This window comes from Oncorhynchus mykiss, chromosome 4 (genome assembly GCF_057628025.1).
Source record: "Oncorhynchus mykiss isolate SJ-2025 chromosome 4, ASM5762802v1, whole genome shotgun sequence".
Taxonomy (NCBI): domain Eukaryota; kingdom Metazoa; phylum Chordata; class Actinopteri; order Salmoniformes; family Salmonidae; genus Oncorhynchus; species Oncorhynchus mykiss.
Window position 1 is genome coordinate 22,052,379 of NC_143025.1, and position 27,683 is coordinate 22,080,061.

Consider the following 27,683-nt stretch of genomic DNA (forward strand, 5'->3'; position numbering starts at 1 on the left):
CTTGATAGCCAAGAACAGTGGGAAAAAAGCTAAGAAAACACATATCCACATATTTTAGGACTCTAAATGTATGAACAAGTACTGTACAAGTATGAACAAAAATGTTACCTTTTATGCCAAATGTTCAGTTCCTATTGGGCAAAACAACTACAAAAATATAATGTATCAGACAAGTGTTGAACGAGTTTGTAGTCACTAGCTTGATAAAGTCATTATTCAAATGGGGGACTAGATACATGAAGTGCTTTCATTTCTAAACATAAAACAAAATATATTAAAATATACGCTCAAAATAAAAGTATACTGTCACCTAATATTAAACATTTGATCTCAAATCCAAAATGCTGGAGTATAGAGCCAAATGAAAAAATGTAGCTTCACTGTACAAATACACATGGTGGTGAGTGTATATATTGCCAAAGAAAAAGGCATGGGATTGTGTGACCCCTGAGACTGACTGTGTGGGTCACTGATAGAATGAAGCAGACATTTGAACAGAAATGTGCCTGATAGTGAGGGAACCACCCAAGAGGTCTAAGAAATATATTCACTACACCCACAATAACATCTGCTAATCACGTCTATGTGACCAGTAACATTTGATTTGATTTGACCTTTTAGTCATGGTATTATGCAATTAAACTCCTACATAAATAGCTGAATCGAGGGGCAAAAAATAAAACATCTTAATTTATCGCCGGCCAGACTTTTTCCTTGAGGTTCAGAGTAAAAGGGAAGAATGAACGTTTCAGTAACAAATTGAAGATGAGAACACAGAGGGCTGTTAAAAACATTGAGGTGGCTGCTTTTCGCTCCAGTTGTGGTAATGGCCCCTCTCCTGACTGTATGGCTGGTGTACTTGGTGTGTGTTTTACCCTGACTCTGGGACACAACTGATACTCGTGGGAAGCATAATCTGTCACTGAATGCTTAGCCTTTCCACCCTTCGCACCTCTGCTAAGGCCTTAGTGGAATTTACATGTCTAAACCCTTCAGCCTAAAGCTAGAGCTGGGTTATTGGAGATGATCTTATTGGAGAGTGTTACAATTTGAAATGTGTCAATGCACAGGTGTGCCAGGACTTTGGGGTGAGGAGAAATACATTTTGTTAGATGGTCTGTGATATCCATACTAGTAATTGGGTTTTCATATTTTCATTCCACAAGATACAGATTTCATTGCACCAGTAGTAACATTTGGATATCATATTTCTATTCCGATACATATTTAATTCCAACATACTACTTTATATGACAATATATTGTACACACCCTTGGTTTAGAGCATGATTTAGTCATGGACACTGAAGTTCTGAAAGTTTCTCAGGGTGTGCAGTACAGCAGCCTACTTTCACAAAGTGTAATGTCATGTTTACTGCATTTGTGAAAAAAAGTTGAGTTTAATTCAAGTGTTACTGAAAAACACACTCCACCTAACCTATTTGCAAATTAGGAAAAACCATTTGCATGTTGTGTGTTATCATTATTTTCCTTATTTTGGTGGGATAATAGTTCTCTTTGAGGAGATTTTGAATCTGGCTCAGTTGAACCTTAGGAAATTGGTCTCAATGGCCGATGTCCAAATTGTATTTCACAGGCTGACAGTTTATGGGCAAAATATGTAGCCTGTTAGCAAAACAAACTGCAAAGCAAACCCATTCCAAGTGGAGATTGACAAAGCAGGGAATTTAGGAGAAAGGAGGCTGAGAACAGGGAACAATCAACGGTTGTTATTTTAATCTGGCCTGCCACTGAGATTAGCAGACCACATTGTTTTAATTGTTTTAACAGGAGCGAATGAAACGCTCGTTTATTGAGGGGGGATCCTTTGCGTAAATCTCCCCAAATTCAATAGTTTAAAAAACTTGAGCCATTGGACCCCCTCTTTTCCCTCATCCCACCTAATCCAGGGTAATACCTTTCTTTCTATTGGCTAACGGTTGAGGGGAGCTGGAGTAAATGGTTCTTTAAAAAGTCGTGGGTAAGAATGGTCTTCAGATAATTAGATCCATGCCACGACAAAGGGTAGCGGCGTACGAGGATAAGGCCTGCATTTCAAACTATTGGACTGTATAGGTGGACTTCTAAAAGCTCACGAGAATAGGTTAATTTCTGCTGTTTTGTGTGCTTCTCAGGTAAAAGAAAAAAGACTGCAGATATTATACTTAAAAAAAAAAAATCTGATCTTTGTTTTGAAATTTGTTTTCTGGATGTTGGTAGCCTACTGAAGTAAATTGGCAATGGTTTCTGCGTAAAGAATAATAACTTTCAATTACTTTTAATGATCAAGAAAGTTGCTTATGTTTACCATTTGTTCTGTTTTTATTTAAATGATTTCAGACTAGCCTAAATCCAAATTGCACAGTGTAAGCGTCCTACATAAATTGTACAGTAAGCTATAGGCTATATACTTCTTTCCATTGTATGCCTAGTTAGAATGGTGTAAGGCACATATAACTTAAACAGTTTTACCCTATGGATTTAGGTCCGCTATGAATGCCTTAAATTTCTGCGGGGGATCCGACAGTGGCAACGGAGTCTATCCTCTGCACAGCGTCAACTCCGTCTTTTTCGACCTCCACCACCAGATGGCAGACCAGTACCCGGTTTATCCATCAATCAATCCCTCCTCGGTCCACACGTTCTCTGTTGCTGAAAGACTTGCAGGTATTTAGAGTAGACTGTCATTTATGACTGTGTCTATAATCGATGCATGCAATCAAACAAGTGTTCTTGTTATAATTTTAGGGCTCCCGTGTAGCGCAGCGGTCTAAGGCACTGCAGCTCAGTGCTAGAGGCGTCACTACAGACCATACAGCCTGGTTCAAATCCAGGCTGTATCACAATCGGCATACAGTGCGCAGCCCAATGGGAGTCCCATAGGGCTACGCACAATTGGCCCAGCGTCGTCGAGGGTTTGGCCAGTGTAGGCCGTCATTGTAAATAAGAATGTGTTCTTGACTGACTTGCCTAGTTAAATAAAGTTTATATTTTAAAAATCACAACATTTAAAATAAAATAATTTGTCATTCAAAACATTGCAGCTGAACTGGCATTCTATTGTCAAAAGACCTGTTTCCCACCTGAAAAAGTTGTTGAAATTGATAATTGTCATGCTGGTATTTTCAGTGTAGCCTGATATCTCCCATCCCTCCGACTGTTTCACCACCTCTAATCTTGTTGTGGCTTGTCTTCTGTCCCCACAGAGTTGATACTGGAGGCCCGTTATGGGAACCAGCAGAAGCAGCGTCGGAGCCGCACAGCCTTCACTGTGTCTCAGTTACAGGCTCTAGAGAAAGCCTTCCAGCAGACCCAGTACCCTGATGTAGGTATGAGAGAGAGACTGGCTGTCTGTACCAATCTGCCTGAGGCTCGCATTCAGGTCAGTAAAGGTCGCTCTTCGAAGCCTGTGCATGCTTTCATTCATAATATTTATTTGAACTGCTGCTTTTAGGAACTTTATTCTTGTGATATATATAGACACGTCAACCCTTCACCACGTCAACCCTTCACCAATAACAAAATAATATGCTCCTCCAGGTGTGGTTTAAGAACAGAAGAGCAAAGTTCCGTAAGGGACAGAGATGCTCCCCTCTTCCCAGAGAGCAAAGCCTGGAGGAACCATATCAAACCAAGGCAGGAGGGGAAGAGAGGAGTACCAAGGATTCAAAAACACAAAGTGAAATAGCTCCTCTCTGGGAAGTCAGTGATGCTCCTACCATTTCTTGTCCTGGAGACTCCATTGTATCTCAGAACCACTCAAGATTACATTCTCCTCCCGTTTTTCCCTTTGTGGGTGGAGAACGGTACCACCTTCCACATCATCAGGCTTTAGGGATGCTGTCAGCTGGCCTACATTTCACCCCCACATTCTGGCCCATTCTACAGCAACACAGCCCGGCTATAGGAGTTGTCCCACCGGTTGGTAAAAACTGCAGCCTTTCCCTTCAGACTTCCTGTCCCAGTAAAGCTGTACCCACCCCCAACCTGGGTCTATAACTGCACTACCAACAACAACAACTTCTCTTCAGTGTGTGTTGGCAAAAAGGGACTCAAAGGAGGAAATCGTACACTGCTGCACTGGTGTCAACATGAACACAGATAAACTACTGATTTTATACTTTGACTCTGTACAACTTTGTGAGTACAAGGAGCCTTTGCTAATTGTCCTGGTAGAGTGCATCTGACAAGTGAATATGTCTGTAGATAAGTTTGATTAAGAAACACTCAAAAGGGCTAGTATGTTGTGTTGTTGTGAGCATTCGGGATTGCAACCTGGAGTGGATTGGTACATGCTTCATTTGCATAAAGATGCTACTTTCAGTTTTTACTCACTTATCACAAGCACTTAGGAGAATAGAGAATTGTGATGTGGTTTGGGGCACTTTTCTTTTCACTTTTCAAATCGAATATCCATTTGTTCAAGACAATTTTCTGTAATGTCTCACAGTAGGAATCTTTATTCCTATCCTATGTTCATTTTATGGTCATACACAACAAAACCATAATTCAACTGTATGTGAATTTTAAAATGTATTATGAATAAAATTATTTTTGAATGTCTTTTTAGTTTAAATTTGTTTATTCTGCATATAGGAAGTTCCCTGGTAACAGAATAATGCTGAAATAGCAGTGTTGCTTCCGTCCCTCTCCACTCCCCTACCTGGGCTCGAACCAGGGACCCTCTGCACTCATCAACAACTGCCTCCCATGAAGCATCGTTACCCACCGCTCCACAAAAACCACAGCCCTTACAGAGCAAGAGAAACAACTACTTCAGTGACGTCAACGATTGAAACGCTGTTAGCTCGCACACTGCTATCTAGCTATCCATTTCACACCGGTCACACTAAGACGCATATGTATAAAACATTTCAACAACGTAGCTCAGGCAGTAGGATCTATTTATATGCAGATGATCCAGTTTAATACTCTGCTGGCTGCTCCCTGGATTTTGTGTTAAATGCTCTACAACAAAGCTTTCTTAGTGTCCAACAAGTTTTCTCTGCCTTAACCTTGTTCTGAACACCTCCAAAACAAAGGTCATGTGGTTTGGTAAGAAGAGTGCCCCTCTCCCCACAGGTGTGATTACTACCTCTGAGGGTTTAGAGCTTGAGGTAGTCACCACATACAAGTACTTGGGAGGGTGGCTAGACGGTACACTGTCCTTCTCTCAGCACATACCAAAGCTGCAGGCTAAGGTTAAATCTAGACTTGGTTTCCTCTATCGTAATCGTTCCTCTTTCACCCCAGCTGCCAAAATAACCCTGATTCAGATGACCATCCTACCCATGCTAGATTACGGAGACATAATTTATAGAACGGCAGGTAAGGGTGCTCTTGAGCAGCTAGATGTTCTTTACCATTCGGCCATCAGATTTGCCACCAATGCTCCTTATAGGACACATCACTGCACTATATTCCTCTGTATACGAGTCATCTCTGGGTACCTGTCGCAAGAGCCACTGGTTGATTCTTATTTATGAAACCCTCTTAGGCCTCACTCCCACCTATCTGAGATATCTACTGCAGCCCTCATCCTCCACATACAACACCCGTTCTGCCAGTCACATTCTGTTAAAGGTCCCCAAAGCACACACATCCGTGGGTAGCTCCTCTGTTCAGTTCGCTACAGTTAGCGACTGGAACGAGCTGCAACAAACACTCAAACTGGACAGTTTTATCTCCATCTCTTCATACAAAGACTCAATCACTCTTACTGACACTTGTGGCTGCTTCATGTGATGTATTGTTGTCTCTACCTTCTTGCCCTTTGTGATGTTGTCTGTGCCCAATAATGTTTGCACCATGTTTTGTTCTGCTACAATATTGGCGTGCTGCAATGTTTGTGTTGCTACCACGTTGTTGTCATGTTGTGTTGCTACCATGCTGTGTTGTCATGTGTTGGTGCCATGCTATGTTATTGTCTTAGGTCACTCTTTATGTAGTGTTATGGTGTATCTCTTGTCGAGATGTGTGTTTTGTCCTATATTTATAGATTACATGTTTTTGTAAAATTGTTATGCATAGAGTTGTATTGTTTAACTTTGCAATGTTTGGTTTTTGTTTGGCATACATTTGAACCAGTTACCTGTGGGAATTGGCCTATATGGATAGGGCTCAATTTAAATGTGTCTTACAGAATAAATATGGAAAGAATATGCATAACCATGGTAGCAATTGAAAGGGAACCATTTGGAAATTATGGGGAAATTAATAGACTAAAGGTGAGGACACAACAGTTCACCTGACAAGACTGAATACAAACATTACATTGTTGATTTTACATTTATTGTTGATAACAAAATCTGAGAATACTCTGGATACATTAAGTATATGATCAGAATATTATTTGAACATTTGGGGTAGGTGCAACATAAGACAAAACAATTCCAAGGGTTTGAGAGAACGGTCAAACTGGTGTCTCCAAGTGGCCACACACCTCTCCAATATGTACACAGTTCCTAAGTAATTTCAATGCACTTCTAAGACTCAAAGAAGAGTCTTCAACTATAAGGTGCTTTTTGAGCTCTCCTAGGTGTGCAGTCGAGGAACTAGAGCAAGAACACTTCCAGTTATTTTGTTTGGAACACAGCCCTGCATCCCCGCCATCAAACAATTATTGTTGTTTATGCAATCCAAAAAGGGTCCATTATAAATCGCAATCTGGGTCGGGTGGGCATAATTTGAAAGCTTGCTCTAATGTCAACATGACTAGCTAAATTACCAAATACGATTTTACAGTGTTAGGCTTTCACAATGCAATTCAGGGAATCGGATTGTAATTTTGGTGCACATAGAATGGAGTCATGGACTGCATTCAAATGTGTGGTCCGCAGCAAATTAGGGTCATTCTGTTCAGGACAACCCAGGGTATAACGCAATGTCATCTTGTAACTGTACATCAAACATAGTGATCATAAACATTGACACTGTATATAGCATGAGTTTTATCATATGGGGTAAAGCAAACCTTTTGACAATATTAGCCCACACAGCTACAAGGATGCACTTTCATAGCTATCAAGCGTGCACCGAACACCTGTGTGTAAAAGCCATGTTACGCTTGATCCAATAAGGTCCATAAGGAGGGTGTGACGCAATTGCGGAGGCCAAATCGAACTACATACAGCAATGCCATGCGCCTCACACAAACTTACTACCTTGACAATAAACATGGAGAACTTTGACAAAAGACTATCAGAACAAGTTCATGAAATTAATAAAATTGATCTTTATGATAAGTCATGTAGGGATTTCTAAGACACAAAAATGAATTTGAACTCTGGAAAGAGATTCGGTAAAGAGTTGATTGGAATGCAGACCATGGGGAATGGAAGGACACTGGATTGGTGCACATTCAACAAATCTGATCTAACAATGTGGATATTTGTCAAATCCATCATGATTGATGATTTGTAAAAGGGCCACAACGTGGTTACTAAAATCTGATTAAGATATACAGTTGAAGTCAGAAGTTTACATACACCTTAGCCAAATAAATTTAAACTTCGTTTTTCACAATTCCTGACATTTAATCCTAGTAAAAATTCCCTGTTTTAGGTCAGTTAGGATCATCACTTTATTTTCAGAATGTGAAATGTCAGAATAATAGTAGATATAAATTGTTCTATCAGCTTGTGTTTCTTTCATCACAATCCCAGTGGGTCAGAAGTTTACATACACTCAATTAGTTTTTGGTAGCATTGCTTTTAAATGGTTTAACTTGGGTCAAACGTTTCAGGTAGCCTTCCACAAGCTTCCCACAATAAGTTAGGTGAATTTTGGACCATTCCTCCTGACAAAGCTGGTGTAATTGAGTCAGGTTTGTAGGCCTCCTTGCTCACACATGCTTTTTCAGTTCTGCCCACACATTTTCTATAGAATTGAGGTCAGGGTTTTGTGATGGCCACTCCAATACCTTGACTTTGTTGTCCTTAAGCCATTATGCCATTTTGCTTGGGGTCATTGTCCATTTGGAAGACCCATTTGCGACCAAGCTTTAACTTCCTGACTGATGTCTTGAGATGTTGCTTCAATATATCCACATTATTTTCTTTCTTCCTGATGCAGTCTATTTTGGGAAGTGCACCAGCCCCTCCTGAGGCAAAGCACCCCCACAACATGATGACAGAACGCGTCTCCTTCCTGATCGGTATGATGGTTGTGGGGTCCCATGGGAAAACTGTGCTGCCTTTTTATTTCATGCTATGTTGGCTGAGCTCCTATATCAAGCACCGGGAAACAGACTCCAACGTCTCAGAAGAAGTAAGGTATTTTCGTTTAGCCAGTCGCTTGTATATAGCTGGATGGCTATAGAAATTAGCCCGGAATCACTGAGTGGTGCAGACCAGTTTAATGGAAGCATATGATAGCTCTCTGAAGCACACAAAGTTTGAATGTTCCGAATTCTAAAGAGGCCGCATCTCTGTAAATGATGTAAACCAATCCAGACATCAGATTGCCCATAAATCTGATTTTAGCTGACTGGGGAGGAGGTGTAGGTCGTCAACTGGAGGCACTAAACTGTGGTTTTCAAGAGCTAATGGTTTCCTAAAAACAAGGGCTACTCAATTTGCCCCACTCTCACCTACTTTTATGTCTAGTGGTAGTGGGTTACATAGAAAGCACCCTCAAGACACCAAAGTTAGACAAATAAATGCTGGTATGCGTTACCAAATTACATACCAGTATTTCACAAAAGATCAACATTTACATCTCCGTAAATTGTACGGCTGGAAACTGACTCAGCATCTACGCACGAATATTTCATGGTAGCTTGATCTGTAGTACGGATTTAGTCATATTCTCCAAGCGAGGTGCGCTAGTTAACCAGCGCTGATGGGAGAGGAAGAAGGTGACGCTGAATTATCGAACGCTTACTTAGTTATCGGCTGGGGAGGCTTAAATCGAGACAACAACATCAAGCCCTAGCTAGCGAGGGGCGAAGATATTACATCTCATAAATACGTGAACATGTTGATGCATCCACTTTGAACATAAAGGCAAGTAAATATGTTCTTTGTTGATACTATACACGTTTAAATAGGGGTGTTTTTTTTCCCGAAGGCATTTACCCGTATATTAACTAGCTAACGTTAGCTAGCTAGCTGCAAATGGATTTCGGTTGTGAAGATTAAGGAGTTGCCCGCTGATATATTTGGGAACTGAATACAAAACGCATTTTTTTTTTGTGAAATGCACTTTCTTTTACGTACGGCTACAAGCCTCGTATAATGTTATCTAGCTATGTCTGATAGCTATCTAACTCTATTAGAAGGGTGTGTCTTGATTGATATGAAATGAAGGTTATGTAATTAATATTAGATGTTCTGCCCAGTTTTAGCTTGTTCTACTCGGCGCCATTAGCTTGCTTAGCTGTACGGGACTGATCGGTGTGTTTTGGGAGCAATCAGTAACGTTAAACGATGTTATTTTCAATTATTACCCGATGAGTATACTAACACTTTTCATAGTTTACAAAGTGGTAACCTAGCGTAGAAAGACGACAAACTGTTGATAAGTCACTATCTCAGAGACTGTTGGCCACTTCCCAAATGACCTGCAGTGCTAGCAGCAGCTCAGCTGCGATACTAGTAGCTAGTTTGCAAGTCGATTTGATACATTTTCCACGGTTGAAGCGACTCACGTTTTCACTGTCACGAAGTATTTACGGAGTTGACAAGTAGAAAAAGATTAAAACCACAGCTTGATTATAAGTATTGTCCTCTTCGTACAGGTAGAGGTTTTTATAGGTAGCTAGCTGATGCCTTTCCCACACAACTTGACAGCAGGTGCTGCCCATAGAACCGTTAGCACGGAGAGGACGAGAGTGAGCTAAATTAGCTCGCTACAGCAGTAGCTTGATGTGAGGCCTTCTTTAGCCAGTTGCCTTCGTCACAGAAGATAGCTTTAGTTTGTCGCTTTATGCTTACTTGTTAGCTAGCTAACTCATTAGACGCTATCGTCTAGTTGGTCTGTCACTGTTATCTAGCTAACGACTCAACTCTCTGGATAAAAATTGAGAATAGCAGGTTAGGCCAGTAGCTAGCTAGTTAACAAGCAACATTGCGTAAAAATTCGTCTAGCAAACATGCCCAGCATTCATTGTCTAATTTCCTTGTCAAATGCCTACCAAAAGGGTTCAGTGCAATGGTTCAACCACTATCTTGTCATTTGCAGCGGTACTATTTATTTATAGCTAGCTAGTATCTTTAGCTATATTGCTTGAAGGATAACTATATTGTAAATAAAGACTCATAACACCACATGTTGTTGGCAACTTGTTAGGTGAAAACTGTGACAATACAATATTTGGTAACTGTTTGGACATTACAGAGTGGTATTTAGTGACTAACGTTAATCGTTGTAGTGTAATCTGTTTCTGTGGCTTTTCAATTTCTCCAAGTAGATTGGATAGACTCATAAACACTGACTTAATTAGTTATTTTTACTTTCAGATTGAAATTTGGTTTCCCAATTCAAACTAGCCACACTTGCTACCCCACTCCAAACAAAACTCCCTCTTTTTAAAAATCTGTGTTTACATGACTGTGATGGAAGAAGAATTGATTCTATTCAGTACTCTATTTCATCATTTGTGGTGGTGGATACAACTAAAGGGGCTTTCATTTCATTGCTTGACCAGTGTTGTTACTGTAAGTAGACAATGATTGAACACTTGCTTATTGTTTCAATCTTTGCACAGGTGAAGAAACACACATTCAGACATTTAGCCTATTCTACTCGTGTAAGTTAGCCTAGTTTATTCTACAACTACTGTAAGAAGCTTTCTGGGTATTGGGAAAGTTGTTTTACTTTCTTTTTCTTTACATCTAATACTTTTTCATAATTTGAATGATTAACATGGATATTATAGGTAAGCCATGTGGTTTAAGTTGAATGCATTCAGTTGTACAACTGACTGGGTATCCTCCTTTCCTCCCTCTATTTCAATGCATCTCCTTTACTCTATGATGTGAATCCGTTTCCCAAGCTACATGGATTAGGAGAGGCATTTTGGCAGTCATTGATACGTTTAAGTTCGTTGCCTGAGGAAACCATAGCTGTCTGACAATATTGCTGGCATTACCTGCTCTCCACGAGTATCCACAACATCACAGGTCCCAAGGGGAGGAGAGGGAGGAAAGCTGGGCCTCAGGGTTATACAGAAACCTTCATGTATGCTATGAACTATTCAAATGCTACCAGTGAATACTGATATGATGATGAACTTGTACAAAGCTTAGGTTATGTAGCACACTACAGTTGAATTTGTCCATTCAAAAAGCCCTATGAATCAGTCACGGTTTAGCCTTTACAGCTAATAGGCAAGGACCATGTTTTGTCCAAAGCCATGGCCCTATAGTGTGTTTAGATGCAGGTTTTTCGGGCATTCACAGATGGTACAACATGGAAAGATGTGGTGTTCTCATCTTAAAACTCCATCTAGTATGTGATGTTTCCACCCGTATTGATTGTTTTATTGAATTCACTGCATGTGCTACTCTGAAAATGGATCCCATTTCTACTTCAGGCTGGAAATGTATGAAAGATGAGTAGCCTACTAACCTTTATAAGATCTTATCTCAGACTTGTTTGGAGATGTCATGCAGATTTCTCCAGTCTTTCAGGCTTATCATAAAAAAATACATGTAATTGATAACTGATCACTGCAAATGTGTTTTCAAAAGTATTTGGCAAGATGTTCCGTAATGATTCGGTTACACCTAATGGCTAATTTAGTATGTGTTTGCATCTCTTTCAGATATCCAACTAAACCAAACAGGACTACTGCAGTACCTCATCATTGTTGACACTGCCTCCACCATTGCCTCTTCTGCCGTGGCACTGGAACATGAAGAATGTCTGCTGTATTACCAAAGACTGACCAGAAGGAAGCAATGAGGGGCTTTGGGGGAAGTTGCCAAGCTGCGTTGTGGATCCAGTAGCTGGGATTCAGAGTGCTTGTTGTGTATGAGTGTGTGTTTGTGTGTGCGTGGGTGCTTGCTAGCACAACCTGCCCCTTTCAGGCAGGGACATGCTACTCTGATATTGGAGTTGGAGAAGAAAGGAGTCGACCTCCATAAACGAGGAGAAGAAGGAAGAGAAGAGCGCATGCAGTACAACATTGCCAGATATAAAAACTGTGTGTTTTGGCTGCAGTTTAACCCAGTGGAAGTGGCTTTTAATACACTGCACATTTCTATACAACACCTTTCCTCTGTCTTTGTATCGCCTCCCTCCCCCCTAAGAGTCCTTGTTGTTTTGGCGCCTCTGTGATTTGCATGGCCGGGGAGTAATCGTGGAGAGGCCAGGGTATCACAAGCTTATGGATTTTGACAAGAAGGTGGGTAAGGGAGAGACGGAGGAAGGGAAAAATATGTCTAAGGCAGCTGGCAGCAGGACTGTCCGGGGTACAGGGACCAACTCTGGGGTTCTTATGGTTGGCCCAAACTTCCGCGTCGGGAAAAAAATCGGCTGTGGCAATTTTGGAGAGCTGCGGCTGGGGAAAAACCTCTACACCAACGAATATGTGGCCATCAAATTGGTAAGGCCAACATGCTTGACTAAACAGCATGGCTGTGATGTGTTTCTGTTTGGATGCACTCCTACATTAATCATCCTCACCACTATTTTTTGTAAATTATACCGTAGGTGTATATTTTGCCACCCTCTCCCATCTAACATTTCTCTTCACTACAACAACTAGTGCAGTTTGCCATTGGTTTTCGGCTTTGTGACAAATGTTTTAGTATTACTGTAGTTTGGCCAAGGTAATTCAATCCAGTTTCCTAATAGCAGCAGAACACCCCATCCCTGATGGCTTGGTGACCTTTAAGAGACAGGAAACATTTGAGTGCTGACAATGTTTCTTCCCCCAACAGGCAAATATTTACATATCTGTAGCTTGGACCCATGCACTGTTAATGAGTCAACCATGCTCCGTTTGTATTATATTAAAGAGAAGAAAGAAGAATCAACTGCCCAGGTCATGATATACTGTACACGTCATGACCTGGGAAGTTGATTCTTCTTCCTTCTCTTTAATATAATACAAACTGAGCCACACACAGCAGAGCTCTTGCCTTTTTAGCTCAAAAGTGAAATAGAAACCGAAGAGGTTGCAAGTCAAGATTTTAGTTCTGAAGCACGCAGAGGGTTGGTCTGGGAAACCACATGAAACGGCAAGGCTTGTTTATTTTCAGATTGGTGAAGGGAGGCCCAGACAGAAACTGAGCTTCCTCTGCAACATATTTAAGTTTCTGTTTTCCTCCTCCAGTCATGTCAGTCCTACACAGAGGATCAGTGTACGCTTGAATGTCACCATAAACACTGGTATCTGTGTGTTTTATTGGGGTCGTTTGAAGTTGCCAATTAGAAATCTCCTGGGAAAAGGCCTTGGTGTAACTCTGCACCCTACGAAGGTTGTCCTAGATAGCGTCTGAACGCTGCACTCGAGTGTGGGCTTGACGTCACTACCTACACAGCCACACTGGACGATGTATGATTATCTTTACATTGGATCTCCCGGGGAGGTCATGATCTCTGACTAGGCACATTGCTTTCAATGAGGTTAGCAAACCCGTCAGAGGTTAGCGCTGAATTTGAATCTCTACTCCTGAAGTCCTCTGTTATGCTGCTTCTCCTCTGTCTGTGAGGCATCCCATCAGTTTGGGTATTTTTGGGGTATTCTGCATAATGGAATTATTTCCGTGACATCACTGGATCTTTTGGCCCTGTTTCAATTGTAGTAGTTACTAGTTAACTACTCCCTCAACTCTCATAATTAGGGCAATGGCATGGTTCCCTGTTGATTTGCTCTCATCAGCTAGCTAGCAACTTGGACCTGTTCGGCCAGGCAACACTTAAAGGCATTACTGGGCATCTTAATTAACTAGGACTGACACAATTACCATATAACGGTGTTGGTGACAGTTCTGGATGAAGACCGTCATGAACATTTAATTTAATAACCGTCCATCTTTTTCTTCTTCTGTGGAACGAATAGCTAGCAGAAGACGGGACGGCCGGGCATTTGCGCCGTTGAATTAACATGGACTCTAAACAACGGGATAACTTTATTGACCCTTGCTAAAACATGCAAGGTCTTGTAGCAAACAATGAATACAATGGGCGTGGGACCTTTAAACCCATTTTCTCACATCAGATAGCACGCGGCTGTCTTTACTTATCTGTCTGATAACACTCATGGGATAGCTAAAAATGCGTTTGGGTACAATATGCTGTCCTAACATTTGAAAATGTTACCAAGATCGGCCACTGAACCTCCTTTCATCCTCAAAACATGCAAGTTAAATCTTACTATAAACAATAGAACTGTAATATTGATGTTTTTTTTCATGAGCAATTCTTCACTACCTAATTCTACATCTAGCTAAGTTGTTTTGTGGTGGTATAATGAGAATCAGTATTTATGACATTTGAAATGTGCATGAAAAGTGAAAAGTAGCTAGATAGTGTCTGCCTGCTGGCTAAGCCAATGAATCCATATGAAACGCAAGGCAGGGAGGGATGCTAACATCGACAGTTCACACATTCAATGCTGAATACTCCCTCTAACTAGCTAGTGTAGTAAAGTTCTAGCTAATGCATAAATTAGTTTTCATTAGTGATTGGGGCGGGGGTCGATAGTTACATATCGGGATATTATTTTTACGATTCATCGTTTTGGCTATCGCAATATTTTTGCGCTACTTGGCTGCACCTGCCCCCAAAACTCCAGTATATTTCCATCATAGCTTTTTCTCCATCTCCTTTTTAAATAGGGAGCAGACCTATGGTGAGCAATATGTTTGGAATAAAGAATCGCAATAAAATCACATGATCGAATCGCAATGCATATCGTATTGCCACCAAAGTATTGTGTTCATTTCTTATCTTGAGGTCCCTGGACATTTCCAGCCCTTGTTTTCATGACCTCTTTTCTGCCTTTATTATTGTGCAGATTTCTAGCATTACAGCACTGCTCTTTGCGACATCGGGTTGGCCAAATGTTACAAAGTAGTGAGGCACAGTGCCAGCAGTCAGTCAGATACATGCCGATTTCTTAGTACCATCCCCTAACTTTGGTGCCGTACAACTTAATCAACATGCTGGTAGCTAGCTAGCATATGGCCATTCAAACTAGCTTGCACTAGGCTGCTAGCTGTTGCAAGTTTGCTCAGCTGATCAAGCATGGTTTGCTTTTTGCATGGTTAGCCAATGCGTCATAGCTACCGAGAGAGGAGTGATTTTTAGAATTAGGAACTAGTGTTAGGCGGATGAGCAAAATCTACATTTTTAGAGATGTTCCATGTTCTACAAGACAGATCAGTTGAGGGATGAGTGTTGCATAGGAGTGACGCCATCTGAAGTGAGACAACCCTGGCTATTTGACTGGTAAACCCGCAATGGCTGCCCGGTATTGTGATGCAATAATTTCCATGGTAATGTAGAATGTTCATTCAAATTACGTTAGAATGTATTTTTTTGTAATGTCAGTTGAATCAACATTTCAAAGCAGATATTAATGGGTACACTTCCTGCTTTTACTCCCCGCTTTGCTTCTAGGTCAAAAAATATACAGGTTTAGACAACGTTGACCAGCATAGTCCCATTGTTGTGAAGAGTTATGGGATATTAGAATCCCTTGTTTTAAACTTTGTCATCTTCAACATAGCTTTGTTACTTTGAGTACACTTGCAATGGCCGCCAGTCCACCCATTATACCATCATTGACTTGAATGGGGACGCCCGTTCTTTTATTTTTTTTAACCCCTTTTTCTCCCCAATTTTCGTAGTATCCAATTGTGTACTATCTTGTACACAGCTACTGTGTACTAGCTACTATCTTGTCTCATCGCTACAACTCCCGTACGGGCTCGGGAGAGACTAAGGTTGAAAGTCATGTGTCCTCCGATACACAACCAACCAAGCCGCTGCTTCTTTAACACAGCGCACATCCAACCCGGAAGCCAGCCGCACCAATGCGTCGGAGGAAACACCGTGCACCTGGCCACCTTGGTTAGCGCTCACTGCGCCCAGCCCGCCACAGGAGTCGCTGGTGCGCGATGAGACAAGGACACCCCTACCGACCAAGCCCTCCCTAACCCGGGCGACGCTAGGCCAATTGTGCGTCGCCCCACGGACCTCCCGGTCGCGGCCTGTTACGACAGAGCCTGGGCGCGAACCCAGGACTCTGATGGCACAGCTGGCGCTGCAGTACAGCGCCCTTAACCACTGCGCCACCCGGGAGGCCGACGCCTGTTCTTTTCATTCTATTTCTATGGTAGCACATGCGTTCAGGGGCAGAGTAAAGCAGAAAATGTTTTACATTATTTTTAATCTTCGAACGGTTGGTTATTAAGCAGACCACGTCATTTGGCTGACCACGTAGTCATCCAAAATTCCATGCCCGTCCCAATGCCGCACTGGTGTGATTTAGGACTTCTAACCCCTTTTAAACATTACGTGAGCTACTGACTTCTGGGATGTACCATTTTGGATTAATCTATTTCTATCTTGTCGGTTGGTACCAATGTGATTAACAGGGACTGAGCTAGAGCTATGTTTGTGAGACAAGGGTGGATCCCGAAGGGGCCCGGGGCCAGGAGCTGCAAACAATCAAAGCTACACTAAAGTATGTGGACACCCCTTCAAATTAGTGGATTCAGTGACTTTCAACGTGGTACCATCATAGGGTGCCACCTTTCCAACAAGTCAGTTTGTCAAATTTCTGCTCTGCTAGAGCTGTCCTGGTCAACTGTAAGTTCTGTTATTGTGAAGTGGAAAGGTCTAGGAGCAACAATGGCTCGGCCACACAAGCTTACAGAACGCAACCGCCGAGTGCTGAGGCGCGTAATAATCGCTTCATTGGTTGCAACACTCGCTACCGAGTTCCAAACTGCCTCTGGAAGCAACGTCAGCACAATAACTGTTCGTCAGGAGCTTCATGAAATGGGTTTCCATGGCCGAGCAGCCGCACACAAGCCTAAGATCACCATGCGCAATGCCAAGTGTCAGCTAGAGTGGTGTAAAACTCACCTCCATTGGACTCTGGAGCAGTAGCGTGATGAATTACGCTTTACCATCTGGTAGTCCGACGGACAAATCTGGGTTTGGCGGATGCCAGGAGAACGCTACCTGCCTCAATTCTTAGTGCCAACTAAAGTTTGGATGAGGAATAATAATGGTCTTGGGCTGTTTTTCATGGTCCAGTGAAGGGAAACTAACGCTACAGCATACAATGACGTGCTTCCAACTTTGTGGCAACAGTTTGGGGAAGGCCCTTTCCTGTTACAGCATGACAATGCCCCTTTTGTACAAAGTGAGGTCCATACAGAAATGCTTTGTTGAGATCAGTGTGGAAGAACTTGACTGGCCTGCACAGGGCCCTGACCTCAACACCATCAAACACCTTTGGGATGAATTGGAACGCCAACTGTGAGCCAGGCCTAATCGCCCAACATCAGTGCCCGACCTCATTAATGCTGTTGTGGCTGAGTGGATGCAAATCCCCGCAGCGATGTTCCAACATCTAGTGGAAAGCCTTCGTGGAAGAGTGGAGGCTGTTATAGCAGCAAAGGGGTACCTACTCGACAAGCAGGTGTCCACATAGTGTATCTTTGAAAAGCTGAGACTCCCACGAGCATGTGTATTATGTTTTGCTTTATGATGCTCACAAGCTACACCAGTGGTTAGAAGGTAAGGGGTTTTACATAGAAGAGCATAGGGAATCCCAGGACAGTGTCTATAATACTGTAAGCTCACATAGTTGCTGTCAAACTCCACACAGTTGTCACTGACTAGTGGGATATTAATTTCCCACTAAGCAAGCAATTTATGTACTTACAGCATTCATCTAAATTAATTATCAGGTTTTTGCTTTGGTGGACCTTTATTATTTGTCAATAAAACTCATGAATGCAACTGTTTTATTTCATATTGTTTGTACTAGTAGCCCTGGTTGTCCTGAAAAGAAAATTGTAAAACACTTAATTGTGAGGTTAAATATAAGGGCTGGACATGCAGATAAATGAAAAGCTGATTTTTGCTGGGGACTCGGGACTGATTGGGTTAAAACTGCCAGGAGTATGTTGTTTTCTCCTGTCAAATGTAGACTTTTATGTGCTGCTGGTTTGACTTGTGTCTTCTCCTCTCAGGCCCTGACCTCAGTTTGGGCATGAGTGGCGAGTGCTGCTTTAACTCTGCTGGCTGACCTCCAGTCTAGTGCAGCTGCCCACAGGTTTGTGCCTTCACCTCCCTGGTCACTCACTCAGGCAGGCCCTGGATACCCAGTGAACGTTACAGCCCAGTCTAATATGGTTCCTGTGTTGTCAGGATTAATTCGCCTCGGTTCATTATGGACTGACAAGTGTCTTGTGTATTTTCTCTGCCTCGTACCAAGTTGCACGAGCAGGGTGCGTGCTATTGGGCGACGCCTGCACCTGGGACAAAGGTGAAGGCCAGTGTCACCCTTCCCAGACTTATGAGAACAGAAAGATACGTATTAGTCACAGCCCTCTGTCAGAGTATCTGGAACTGCACTGCACGTTCATGGACAGAAGGAAAAAAAGCAGAGCGAAAAATTGCTGAGCGCTGAAAGGTCGTCTTTGTTAGCCAGCCTTGTCCACACACAGTGGTCTAGTCTTTGGTTCAGCTGTGCGCTCTCTCACACTGACAAACCCCTCAGTGATGGAAGCAGGAGCCCGCTCCTGTAAGTACACTGCAGGCTTACACACTGGGGGGGGGGGGGGGGATCCCGAGCGTTAAAGAAACAAATTCTAACAGTTTTACAGTAATGGCAGCTCATAATTCCCATTCAAGCCATTTACTTGAAATATAGCCATACCATTTTTCCTCTGCTCTCCTGTGGACTAGGGACCTGGCAGTCAAGGTCATCAATGCCCTGGTGCCCCCTCAATAACCCCGCTGTGGATGTAGAGATGAGGGACCCCTGCTCCCCGTCACGCACACACACTCGTGCTTCGGGCGAGGACAGTAAATTGAAACCGGCTTCTATCCTTCCATAAGGAGCGGTAGTTGGTCTTTCATTTCTCTCCGTCATGTACAGTCATTTATTGACAGCTGGAGGTACGGTGGATGGGGGTTGTTAAACGTACCACCTATGAGGCTTACACAGCATTGTGTTCTACTACACAGCGTTGTGTTCTACTACACAGCATTGTGCAGTGGGGAAAAGTACTCAATTGTCATACTTGAGTAAAAGTAAGTATATCTTAATAGAAAATGACTCAAGTGAAAGTCACCCAGTAAAATACTACTTGGAATAAAATAAAGTATTTTGGTTTAAAATATACTTATCAAAAGTAAATGGAATTCCTAAAATGTACTTAAGTATCAAAAGTATAAACCTTTTCAAATTCCTTATTTTTGCAAACCAGACAGCATCATTATTTTAGTTTTTTTTACGGGTAGCCAGGGGCACACTCCAACACTCTGACATAATTTACAAATGAAGCGTTTGTGTTTGGTGAGTCTGCCAGATCAGAGGCAGTAGGGATGACCAGGGATGTTCTCTTGATAAGTGTAAGTGTTACTTGGACCACTTTCCTGTCAAAATGCAATGAGTACTTTTGGGTGTCAGGGAAAATGTATGGAGTAAAACATATTTTCTTTAGGAATGTAGTAGAGTAACAGCAAAAGTTGTCAAAAATATAAATAGTAAAGTACAGATACCCCCCAAAAAACTACTTAAGTAGTACTTTAAAGTATTTTTACTCAAGTACTTTACACCACTGGCATTGTTTTCTACTACTAGTGGGCTGGACCTGCTGTTGACTGAATGGACAGCTTCTGCTTTCACTAGCAATAACTTGGGATGTAATCATTAACTGATACGAATTGGTCCCCGGTTGAAATGTTTAAGATATGAGTTCATCGGTCCATGGGACCCCAAACCAATCTAAATGTAGCATGCATCGGTCAGGAAATAGATTTAAATTTTACGGATCGCCGGTTCACTAATATTTGTTGCTCAAATGACTTTCTACCTTCCGAAAATACCTAATATTTTGTGATAACTGATTCCTCTCCTTCAATGTCGAACTAAGCATGTAATTGTGTTGACAGTCATTGATCTACAAGTCATTTAGCCTAAAACTGCACACTCACCAACGAGAGGAAGGCCTATTCCTGATCTTGCACATCTGCCTGTCACCTCAAAATAAGGCTTTATTAGTTGAGTGACCACCAATATAATTTGTACGGTGATTTTGATCAAATGCACTGTTAAATTGTTTTACCGGAATAAAAGTAGCCTAAACTACCGCCGGAGGCACAACTCTCATCGGGCTAGACATGCTGATCATGGCTTACATTACATTTTATTTTGATTGTTCAGGTTCACCATCAGTGACAGTTTTGGTAGTTTTCCTTAACTTTACAGGATAAAGTAGATCATTTCATAACGAGGACAGTGGGAGCAGAAGAGATGCTCACTCCCAACAGTCAACTTCCAGACAGTCTAAACAATTATAAGATTGGATGAAATCCAAAGTTTTGCTATATATTCAAGTTTTGTCACGTGTACCAGTACAGTGAAATTCCTTTTTTGCAAGCCCTCCCAACAATGCAGTAATCAATGCACTTGGTCAGAGCTAATTTTAAAGATAAATATTGATATATTATTAGCTCTAACAGTTTTAATCTGCACAAATGACAAACAGATTATTTTCCCTTATGGCTCAGCTCAGGTGCCGACATACAGAGAGCTCCAAAAGTATAGGGGTAGTGACATTTTTTGCTTTGGCTCTGTACCCCCAGCACTTTGGATTTTAAATGATACACTGACTATGAGGTTAAAGTGCAGACGGTCGGCTTTAATTTGAGGGTATTTTAATCCATTTCAGGTGAACAGTTTTTAGAAATTACAGCATTTGTACATAGTCTCCCCATTTTGTGCCCAATAGAAATGACTGGTAAATAGTGTATCCAACAAATGTGTAGAGTCACAAGCTTGATGTTGTCATTGCGTGCTATGAATATGGGACCAAAAATACATAAGTGAATTTGTCCTAATACTTTTGGTCCCCAGAAATGTGGGGGACTATGTACAAAAAGTATTGTAATTTCGGAACAGTTCACCCGAAATGGATAGAAATACCCTCTATCATTTCAACTTCAAAGTGCTAGAGTACAGAGCCAAAACAACAACAAAATGTCACTGTTCCAATACTTTTGGAGCCCACTGTTCTACACCATAGACGTATACATCATTTACACGTCTCACACACATACAAGCACACGCAAGTCCGCTCCGAGAGCCCAGCTCAGATTTTTTAAATTTAGAATGGAAAATTAATTTTTATGCAACAAATGTTAGTGCATCGAACCGAATCGCACAGACTCTTTGGTCTAATCCAACCGAATCACATTGAATCGTTTCAAACTAAAGCGTATTGTTCCTGTATCATATCAGAGCCCATGTATTGAATTGAATCTTCAAAGGGAAAGATGCACATCCCCCTAGCAATAACTCAGTGCTGTTGAAGGAGTGTTACAGATGTGGGATCTTAATTTGATCACCCTGTTGCAGGAGAACTTTCCTTCAATGCAGGACATTTGAGGTTTAAAAAGGCTTCTGAAGTTTTGTAATTACATTTGACTTGATTTTACCTTGTGAAAATGTGTCAAACCCTACAAAAATGTCAATTTATTATCCACATAATACACATAATACACATAATACACATAATACACAAGCAAACTGGCTAAAATGTAAGATCCTACATCTGTAAGTGAAATACACTTCCATGGGACTCTATACAAGTCTGACTGATATTGGAATGACCTTGTAGTGCTCATTACTACTTAGTGGATATGATATGTAGCTATGTGAAAACAGATAGTTGTTTGACACAGAGGACATGCTGTGGCATGTGAAGAGACAGAATTGTGGTCAACCATATCATGGAAACCAGAGTTGCAGTATCCTATTCCACATTTTACTGTACCACTCCCTTTGCAGCTTGTGGTGGTGGTTGAAGTGTGTTAAAGTACAATCGATTGATCAGCATGCCAACCAAGTAACCCTGTGATGTAAAAAGTCTGCTGTTAGTGTACAGGCTACTGGCTTAATTAACCAATGCCCATCTTGTATATCAAGCTGTTGTTCTAGAAAGTAGTGACATTTTTGGCCAATAACCTTATCCAATATTTTCCTTGCCAAAAAAAAACCCTATACCGACATGCAGCCTTTTAAGCATTCTAGTACAGTTAAATAGTTAACACACACACACACACATGGATGCAGCATCTCAGTCCAAGAGGCGTCACTACAGTCCCCGGTTCGAACCCAGGCTGTATCACATCTGGCTGTGAATGGGAGTCCCATGGGCGGTGCACAATTGGCCCAGCGTCGCCCGGGGTAGGCCGTCATTGTAAATAGGAATTTGTTCTTAATTGACTTGCCTAGTTAAATAAAGGTTACACACACACCGACTAAAAAGTTATTTTGTTGGCATTTACGTATGTCCCCATGACCAGTAAAACATAATCGAAACCTATTTCTTTCACTTACTTGCTGTGCTGTTTCGTTGTTCATTTGTTCAGTCGTTTCATTCTCAACCAGGATTTCTTATGCTATGGAACGCCGTTTGGGTCTTTGCGTGTCAAATAACACTATTTGACGTGTCAAATAAGCTTGTTGACCAATCAGGACTTGAATATGACTGCACGTCACATTATAATTTAACGTTCATAAAAAAAAAAAAAATATGTAGTTAATACACATTGATTACACTATCACTCGTATTTGATGTCATAACGATTCATCGATACGTATGCTATGATACTGGTAAAGTTGTCTCGTGCACCTACAGTGCTGGTCATAGGATTCCTAAATTATTGCTAAGAATAATGAAAATGACTGCAGTTTTTACTGGTCTTTGTTTTCAGGCTGGTTGTATTGTTGCTAGCTAGGTACCAAGCTAAAGCTAGCTAGCTACCCCGGAAGTTGCGGTTTAACAAATCATACTTTATTACCAACACGGTATTGTAAACCCATCGTTCGTGGCCGGTGTTTGCTTGTTTGCGGACTTTTTTGTACAGCTTTGACAGTGGTACTGATAGTAGTCGTGGTGCTTGGTTTGCACGTGCAAATTCAGAACACACAACATTCTATAATAGAATTGTTATTTGACGCGTCAAATAGTGTTGTTGGACGTATCTTTTATGACACGCAAAGACCCAAACGGCATTCCATAGTATGTCATAAAGCTAATAGCAGTGACGCTATTTCTGTGTAACTCCGGTAGGGCAACGTGTACCGGTGCTCGACCAGTTGGTGAAAGCCAACATCACCCATGACAGAATGGTTGATTATCAAGGGCAATTAATTCCATTATCTTCTCGTTAATGTATTTCGTCTTTGAGTTGTCTCGCTGAAATGTTCTTACTCTTTCAAATGAGGGCTCGACTTTTGACTACTCGATCCACACAGCAGACATTGTGGGCTAGGTTAGGAATGATGTGTTGCACGTGTAGCGGAACATTTTACGTGGCATCATTACGTCATGTACCTACGTTTATATAGGTATGCATGGTAGCTTTGACATCGGTTTTGCACATCGGCGTTAAACTAGACATCGGGCCGATACCGATGTTGGCTAATATCATCCGATTCCGATATGTTCACCAATATATTGTGCATCCCTACTAGAAAGTATTTATAATGAACTATAAAACCCAGTGCTGTTATGTGGGGAGAGAGCTGTGTAGTAGCAGGGGGACTGGGTGCAGCAGTAGTAGTAGTCATCCCATTAGTACACTCCCAAGATGGCGTAGCAGTCAGACGTCTTTGTCCTGTCTCGTCCCGTGTGTATATATCTTTTTCTTCGCGTTCTTTTTAATATTTTTCCTAACCCTCAACTTCAAAATACACACCTGCAACCCGCCTCACCCAATTTTATTTTAATTTGATTTTACCTTTATTTAACTAGGCAAGTCAGTTAAGAACAAATTCTTATTTTCAATGACGGCCTAGGAACAGTGGGTTAACTGCCTGTTCAGGGGCAGAACGACCTTGTCAGCTCGGGGGTTTGAACTTGCAACCTTCCAGTTACTGGTCCAACGCTCTAACCACTAGGCTACCCTGCCGCCCCAATGTGGTGTGGATCCCCCAAAAAATCCTTAAGTATTTCTATTTACCTCCAAACTGGAATACCTCAACTGAAGCTAGCTAACTAGCTACCAGCTATCAGTCAGCTAACCACTGCTAGCGGTCATCAGCTAACCTTTAGCTCGGAAAGCTCTCGCCAGTTCGGAAACGCGTTTCAAACCAGAGCATAACGGACCTATTTTTCTCTCCATATCCCCGAATTCCTACCACAAACTCTGAACCTTTTCATCTGGATCATCACAGCTAGCTAACCGCAACCCGGGTTGACTACTCCTGGGGCAAGCCCATGCTAGACCCATCTCCCGGCTCACTCCTGGGCTACAATATCCGGACACCTTCTACCCCGCCGATCCTCTACAACTGGAATACCGACATAATCTGCCCGAGGATTCCAACAGGCCCCTCAGGCGCGACGCCCGCTGAAGGCCCATTCTGCTAACCTGCTAGGCCTGCTAGCTACCTAGAGCTACTTGGAACCCTACTAACTCCACGACTGGTCTATCAACGTCACCGCACGAAGAGGCAAAAAAAGACTTACCCCCATCGCGAAGTCCCCCAAAGGCTAACTTGCTAGCCCCAGTCTACTAACTGCAAGCTTGCCTGCTCCGGTCTCCTAACTGCTAGCCCCTGGTAACTGCTTGCTTGCTAACCCGGTCTGCTAACTGCTAGCTTGTTTAGCCCCGGCCTACTAACTATTAGCGTGTTAGCATCGGCCTGCTAACTGTCTGAATCGCCGTGGACCCAAATGTTCACTTGGCTACACATGCCTCTCTTTAATAATCAATATGCCTCGTCCATTACTGTTCTGGTTAGTGATTACTGTCTTATTTCCCTGTAGAGCCTCTAGCCCTGCTCAATATGCCTTAACCAACCATGTTATCCCACCTCCTACATATGCGATGACATCACCTGGTTTAAACGTCTCTAGAGACTATATCTCTCTCATCATTACTCAATGCCTAGGTTTACCTCCAATGTACTCACATCCTACCTTTGTCTGTACACTATGCCTTGAATCTATGCTATCGTGCCCAGAAACCTGCTCCTTTTACTCTCTGTTCTGAACGTGATAGACGGCCAGTTTGTATAGCCTTTAGCCGTACCCTTATCCTACTTGTTCTTCTGGTGATGTAGAGGTTAATCCAGGCCCTGCAGTGCCTAGCTCCACTCCCACTCCCCAGGTGCTCTCATTTGTTGCCCTCTGTAACCGGAAAAGCCTTGGTTTCATGCATGTTAACATTAGAAGCCTACTCCCTAAGTTTGTTTTACTCACTGCTTAAGCACACTCTGCTAACCCGGATGTCTTAGCCGTGTCTGAATCCTGGCTTAGGAAAATCACCAAAAACCTTGAAATCTCCTTTGCTAACTATAACATTTTTTGCCAAAATAGAACTGCCAAAGGGGGCGATGTTGCAATCTACTGAAAAGTTAGCCTGCAGAGTTCTGTATTACTATCCAAGTCTGAACCCAAACAATTCTAGCTTCTACTTCTAAAAATTCACCTTTCCAGAAACAAGTCTCTCACTGTTGCCGCTTGATATAGACCTCCCTCTGCCCTCAGCTGTGCCCTCGATACCATATGTGAATTGATTGCCCCCCATCTATCTTCTGAGCTCGTGCTACTAGGTGACCTAAACTGGGACATGCTTAACACCCAGGCCATTCAACAATCCAATCTCACACAAATTATCAATGAACCTACCAGGTACAACTCCAAATCCGTAAACATGGGCACCCTCATCGATGTCATCCTAACTAACTCGCCCTCCAAATACACCTCTGCTGTTTTCAATCAAGATCTCAGCGATCACTGCCTCATTGTCTGCATCCGTAATGGGTCTGCGACCAAACGACCACCCCTCATCAATGTCAAACGCTCCCTGAAACACTTCTGCGAGCAGGCCTTCCTAATTGACCTGGCCGGGGTATCCTGGAATGACATTGACCTCATCTCGTCAGTAGATGATGCCTGGCTATTCTTTAAAATTGCCTTCGTCACCATCTTAAATAAGCATGCCCCACTCAAAAAATGTAGAACTAGGAAGAGATATAGTCCTTGGTTCACTCCAGACCTGTCTGCCCTTGACCAGCACAAAAACATCCTGTGGCGTTCTGCATTAGCATCGAATAGCCCCCGTGATATGCAACTTTTCAGGGAAGTTAGGAACAAATATACACAGGCAGTTAGGAAAGCTAAGGCTAGCTTTTTCAAACAGAAATTTGCATCCTGTAGTACTAACTCAAGGTTTTGGGACACTGCAAAGTCCATGGAGAATAAGAGCACCTCCTCCCAGCTGCCCACTGCTCTGAGGCTAGGAAACACTGTCACCACCGATTTAAATTCACTATAATTGAGAATTTCAATAAGCAATTCTCTACGGCTGGCCATGCTTTCCGCCTGACTACCCCTACCCCGGTCAACTGCCCGGCACCCTCCACAGCAACCTGCCAAAACCCCCACCATTTCTTCTTTACCCAAATCCAGATAGCTGATGTTCTGAAAGAGCTGCAAAATCTGGACCCCTACAAATCAGCCTGGCTAGACAATCTGGACCCTGTCTTTCTAAAAATTATCTGCCGAAATTGTTGCAACCCCTATTACTAGCCTGTTCAACCTCTCTTTCGTGTCGTCTGAGATTCCCAAAGATTGGAAAGCTGCTGCGGTCATCCCCCTCTTCAAAGGGGGTGACACTCTTGACCCAAACTGCTACAGACCTATATCTATCCTACCCTGTCTTTCGAAGGTCTTCGAAAGCCAAGATAACAAACAGATTACAGACCATTTCGAATCCCACCGTACCTTCTCCACTATGCAATTTGATTTCAGAGCTGGTCATGGGTGCACCTCAGCCACGTTCAAGGTCCTAAGCGACATCATAACCGCCATCGATAAGAGACATTACTGTGCAGCCGTATTCATCGACCTGGCCAAGGCTTTCGACTTTGTCAATCACCACATTCTTATTGGCAGACTCGACAGCCTTGGTTTCTCAAATGATTGCCTTGCCTGGTTTACCAACTACTTCTCTGATAGAGTTCAGTGTGTCAAATTGGAGGGCCTGTTGTCCGGACCTCTGGCAGTCTCTGTGGGGGTGCCACAGGGTTCAATTCTCGGGCCGACTCTCTTTTCTGTATACATCAATGATGTTGCTCTTGCTGCTGGTGATTCTCTGGTGGACCTCTACGCAGACGACACCATTCTGTATACTTCTGGCCCCTCTTTGGACACTGTGTTAACAAACCTCCAAACAAGCTTCAATAACATACAACTCTCCTTCCGTGGCCTCCAACTGCTCTTAAATGCAGGGAAAACTAAATGCATGCTATTCAACCGATCCCTGCCCGCACCTGCTCAGCATCACTACTCTGGACGGCTCTGACTTAGAATACGTGGACAACTACAAATACCTAGGTGTCTGGTTAGACTATAAACTCTCCTTCCAGACTCACATTAAGTATCTCCAATCCAAAATTAAATCTAGAATTGGCTTCCCATATCGCAACAAAGCATCCTTTACTCATGCTGCCAAACACACCCTCAT

At 42.4% G+C, this 27,683-nt stretch overlaps 2 protein-coding genes across 7 annotated transcripts in view; both read left to right on the forward strand.

Moving 5' to 3' along the window:
• The first annotated feature begins 2,490 nt into the window (after nt 1-2,490).
• Nucleotides 2,491-4,560, forward strand: dmbx2 (diencephalon/mesencephalon homeobox 2). Its single transcript, XM_021599114.3, has 3 exons — nt 2,491-2,666; nt 3,206-3,381; nt 3,540-4,560. Exons 1-3 carry the CDS (start codon nt 2,492-2,494, stop codon nt 3,996-3,998), a joined length of 810 nt encoding a protein of 269 aa, XP_021454789.1. The 5' UTR covers nt 2,491; the 3' UTR covers nt 3,999-4,560.
• Nucleotides 4,561-8,100: 3,540 nt separating this feature from the next.
• Nucleotides 8,101-27,683, forward strand: part of LOC110521515 (casein kinase I) — a 44,601-nt gene continuing 25,018 nt past the window's right edge. For 2 of the 6 annotated variants that reach the window (XM_036968894.2, XM_021599116.3), the window contains exons 1-2: nt 8,126-8,267; nt 11,767-12,549. In XM_036968894.2, the coding sequence (XP_036824789.1) occupies nt 12,331-12,549 (219 nt within the window). In that variant the 5' untranslated portion in view covers nt 8,126-8,267; nt 11,767-12,330. Of the gene's footprint in view, nt 9,005-11,766; nt 12,550-27,683 lie in introns of all 6 variants that reach the window. The other 4 variants (XM_090231479.1, XM_090231483.1, XM_090231481.1 and 1 more) reach the window with 4 other exon arrangements.

Coding starts and splice junctions, on each gene's coding strand:
- dmbx2 (XM_021599114.3), top strand. CDS start 2,492: ATGAATGCCTTAAATTTCTGCGGGGGATCCGACAGTGGCAACGGAGTC. Junction 2,667..3,205: donor TGTTGCTGAAAGACTTGCAG/GTATTTAGAGTA, acceptor CTGTCCCCACAG/AGTTGATACTGGAGGCCCGT. Junction 3,382..3,539: donor TGCCTGAGGCTCGCATTCAG/GTCAGTAAAGGT, acceptor ATGCTCCTCCAG/GTGTGGTTTAAGAACAGAAG.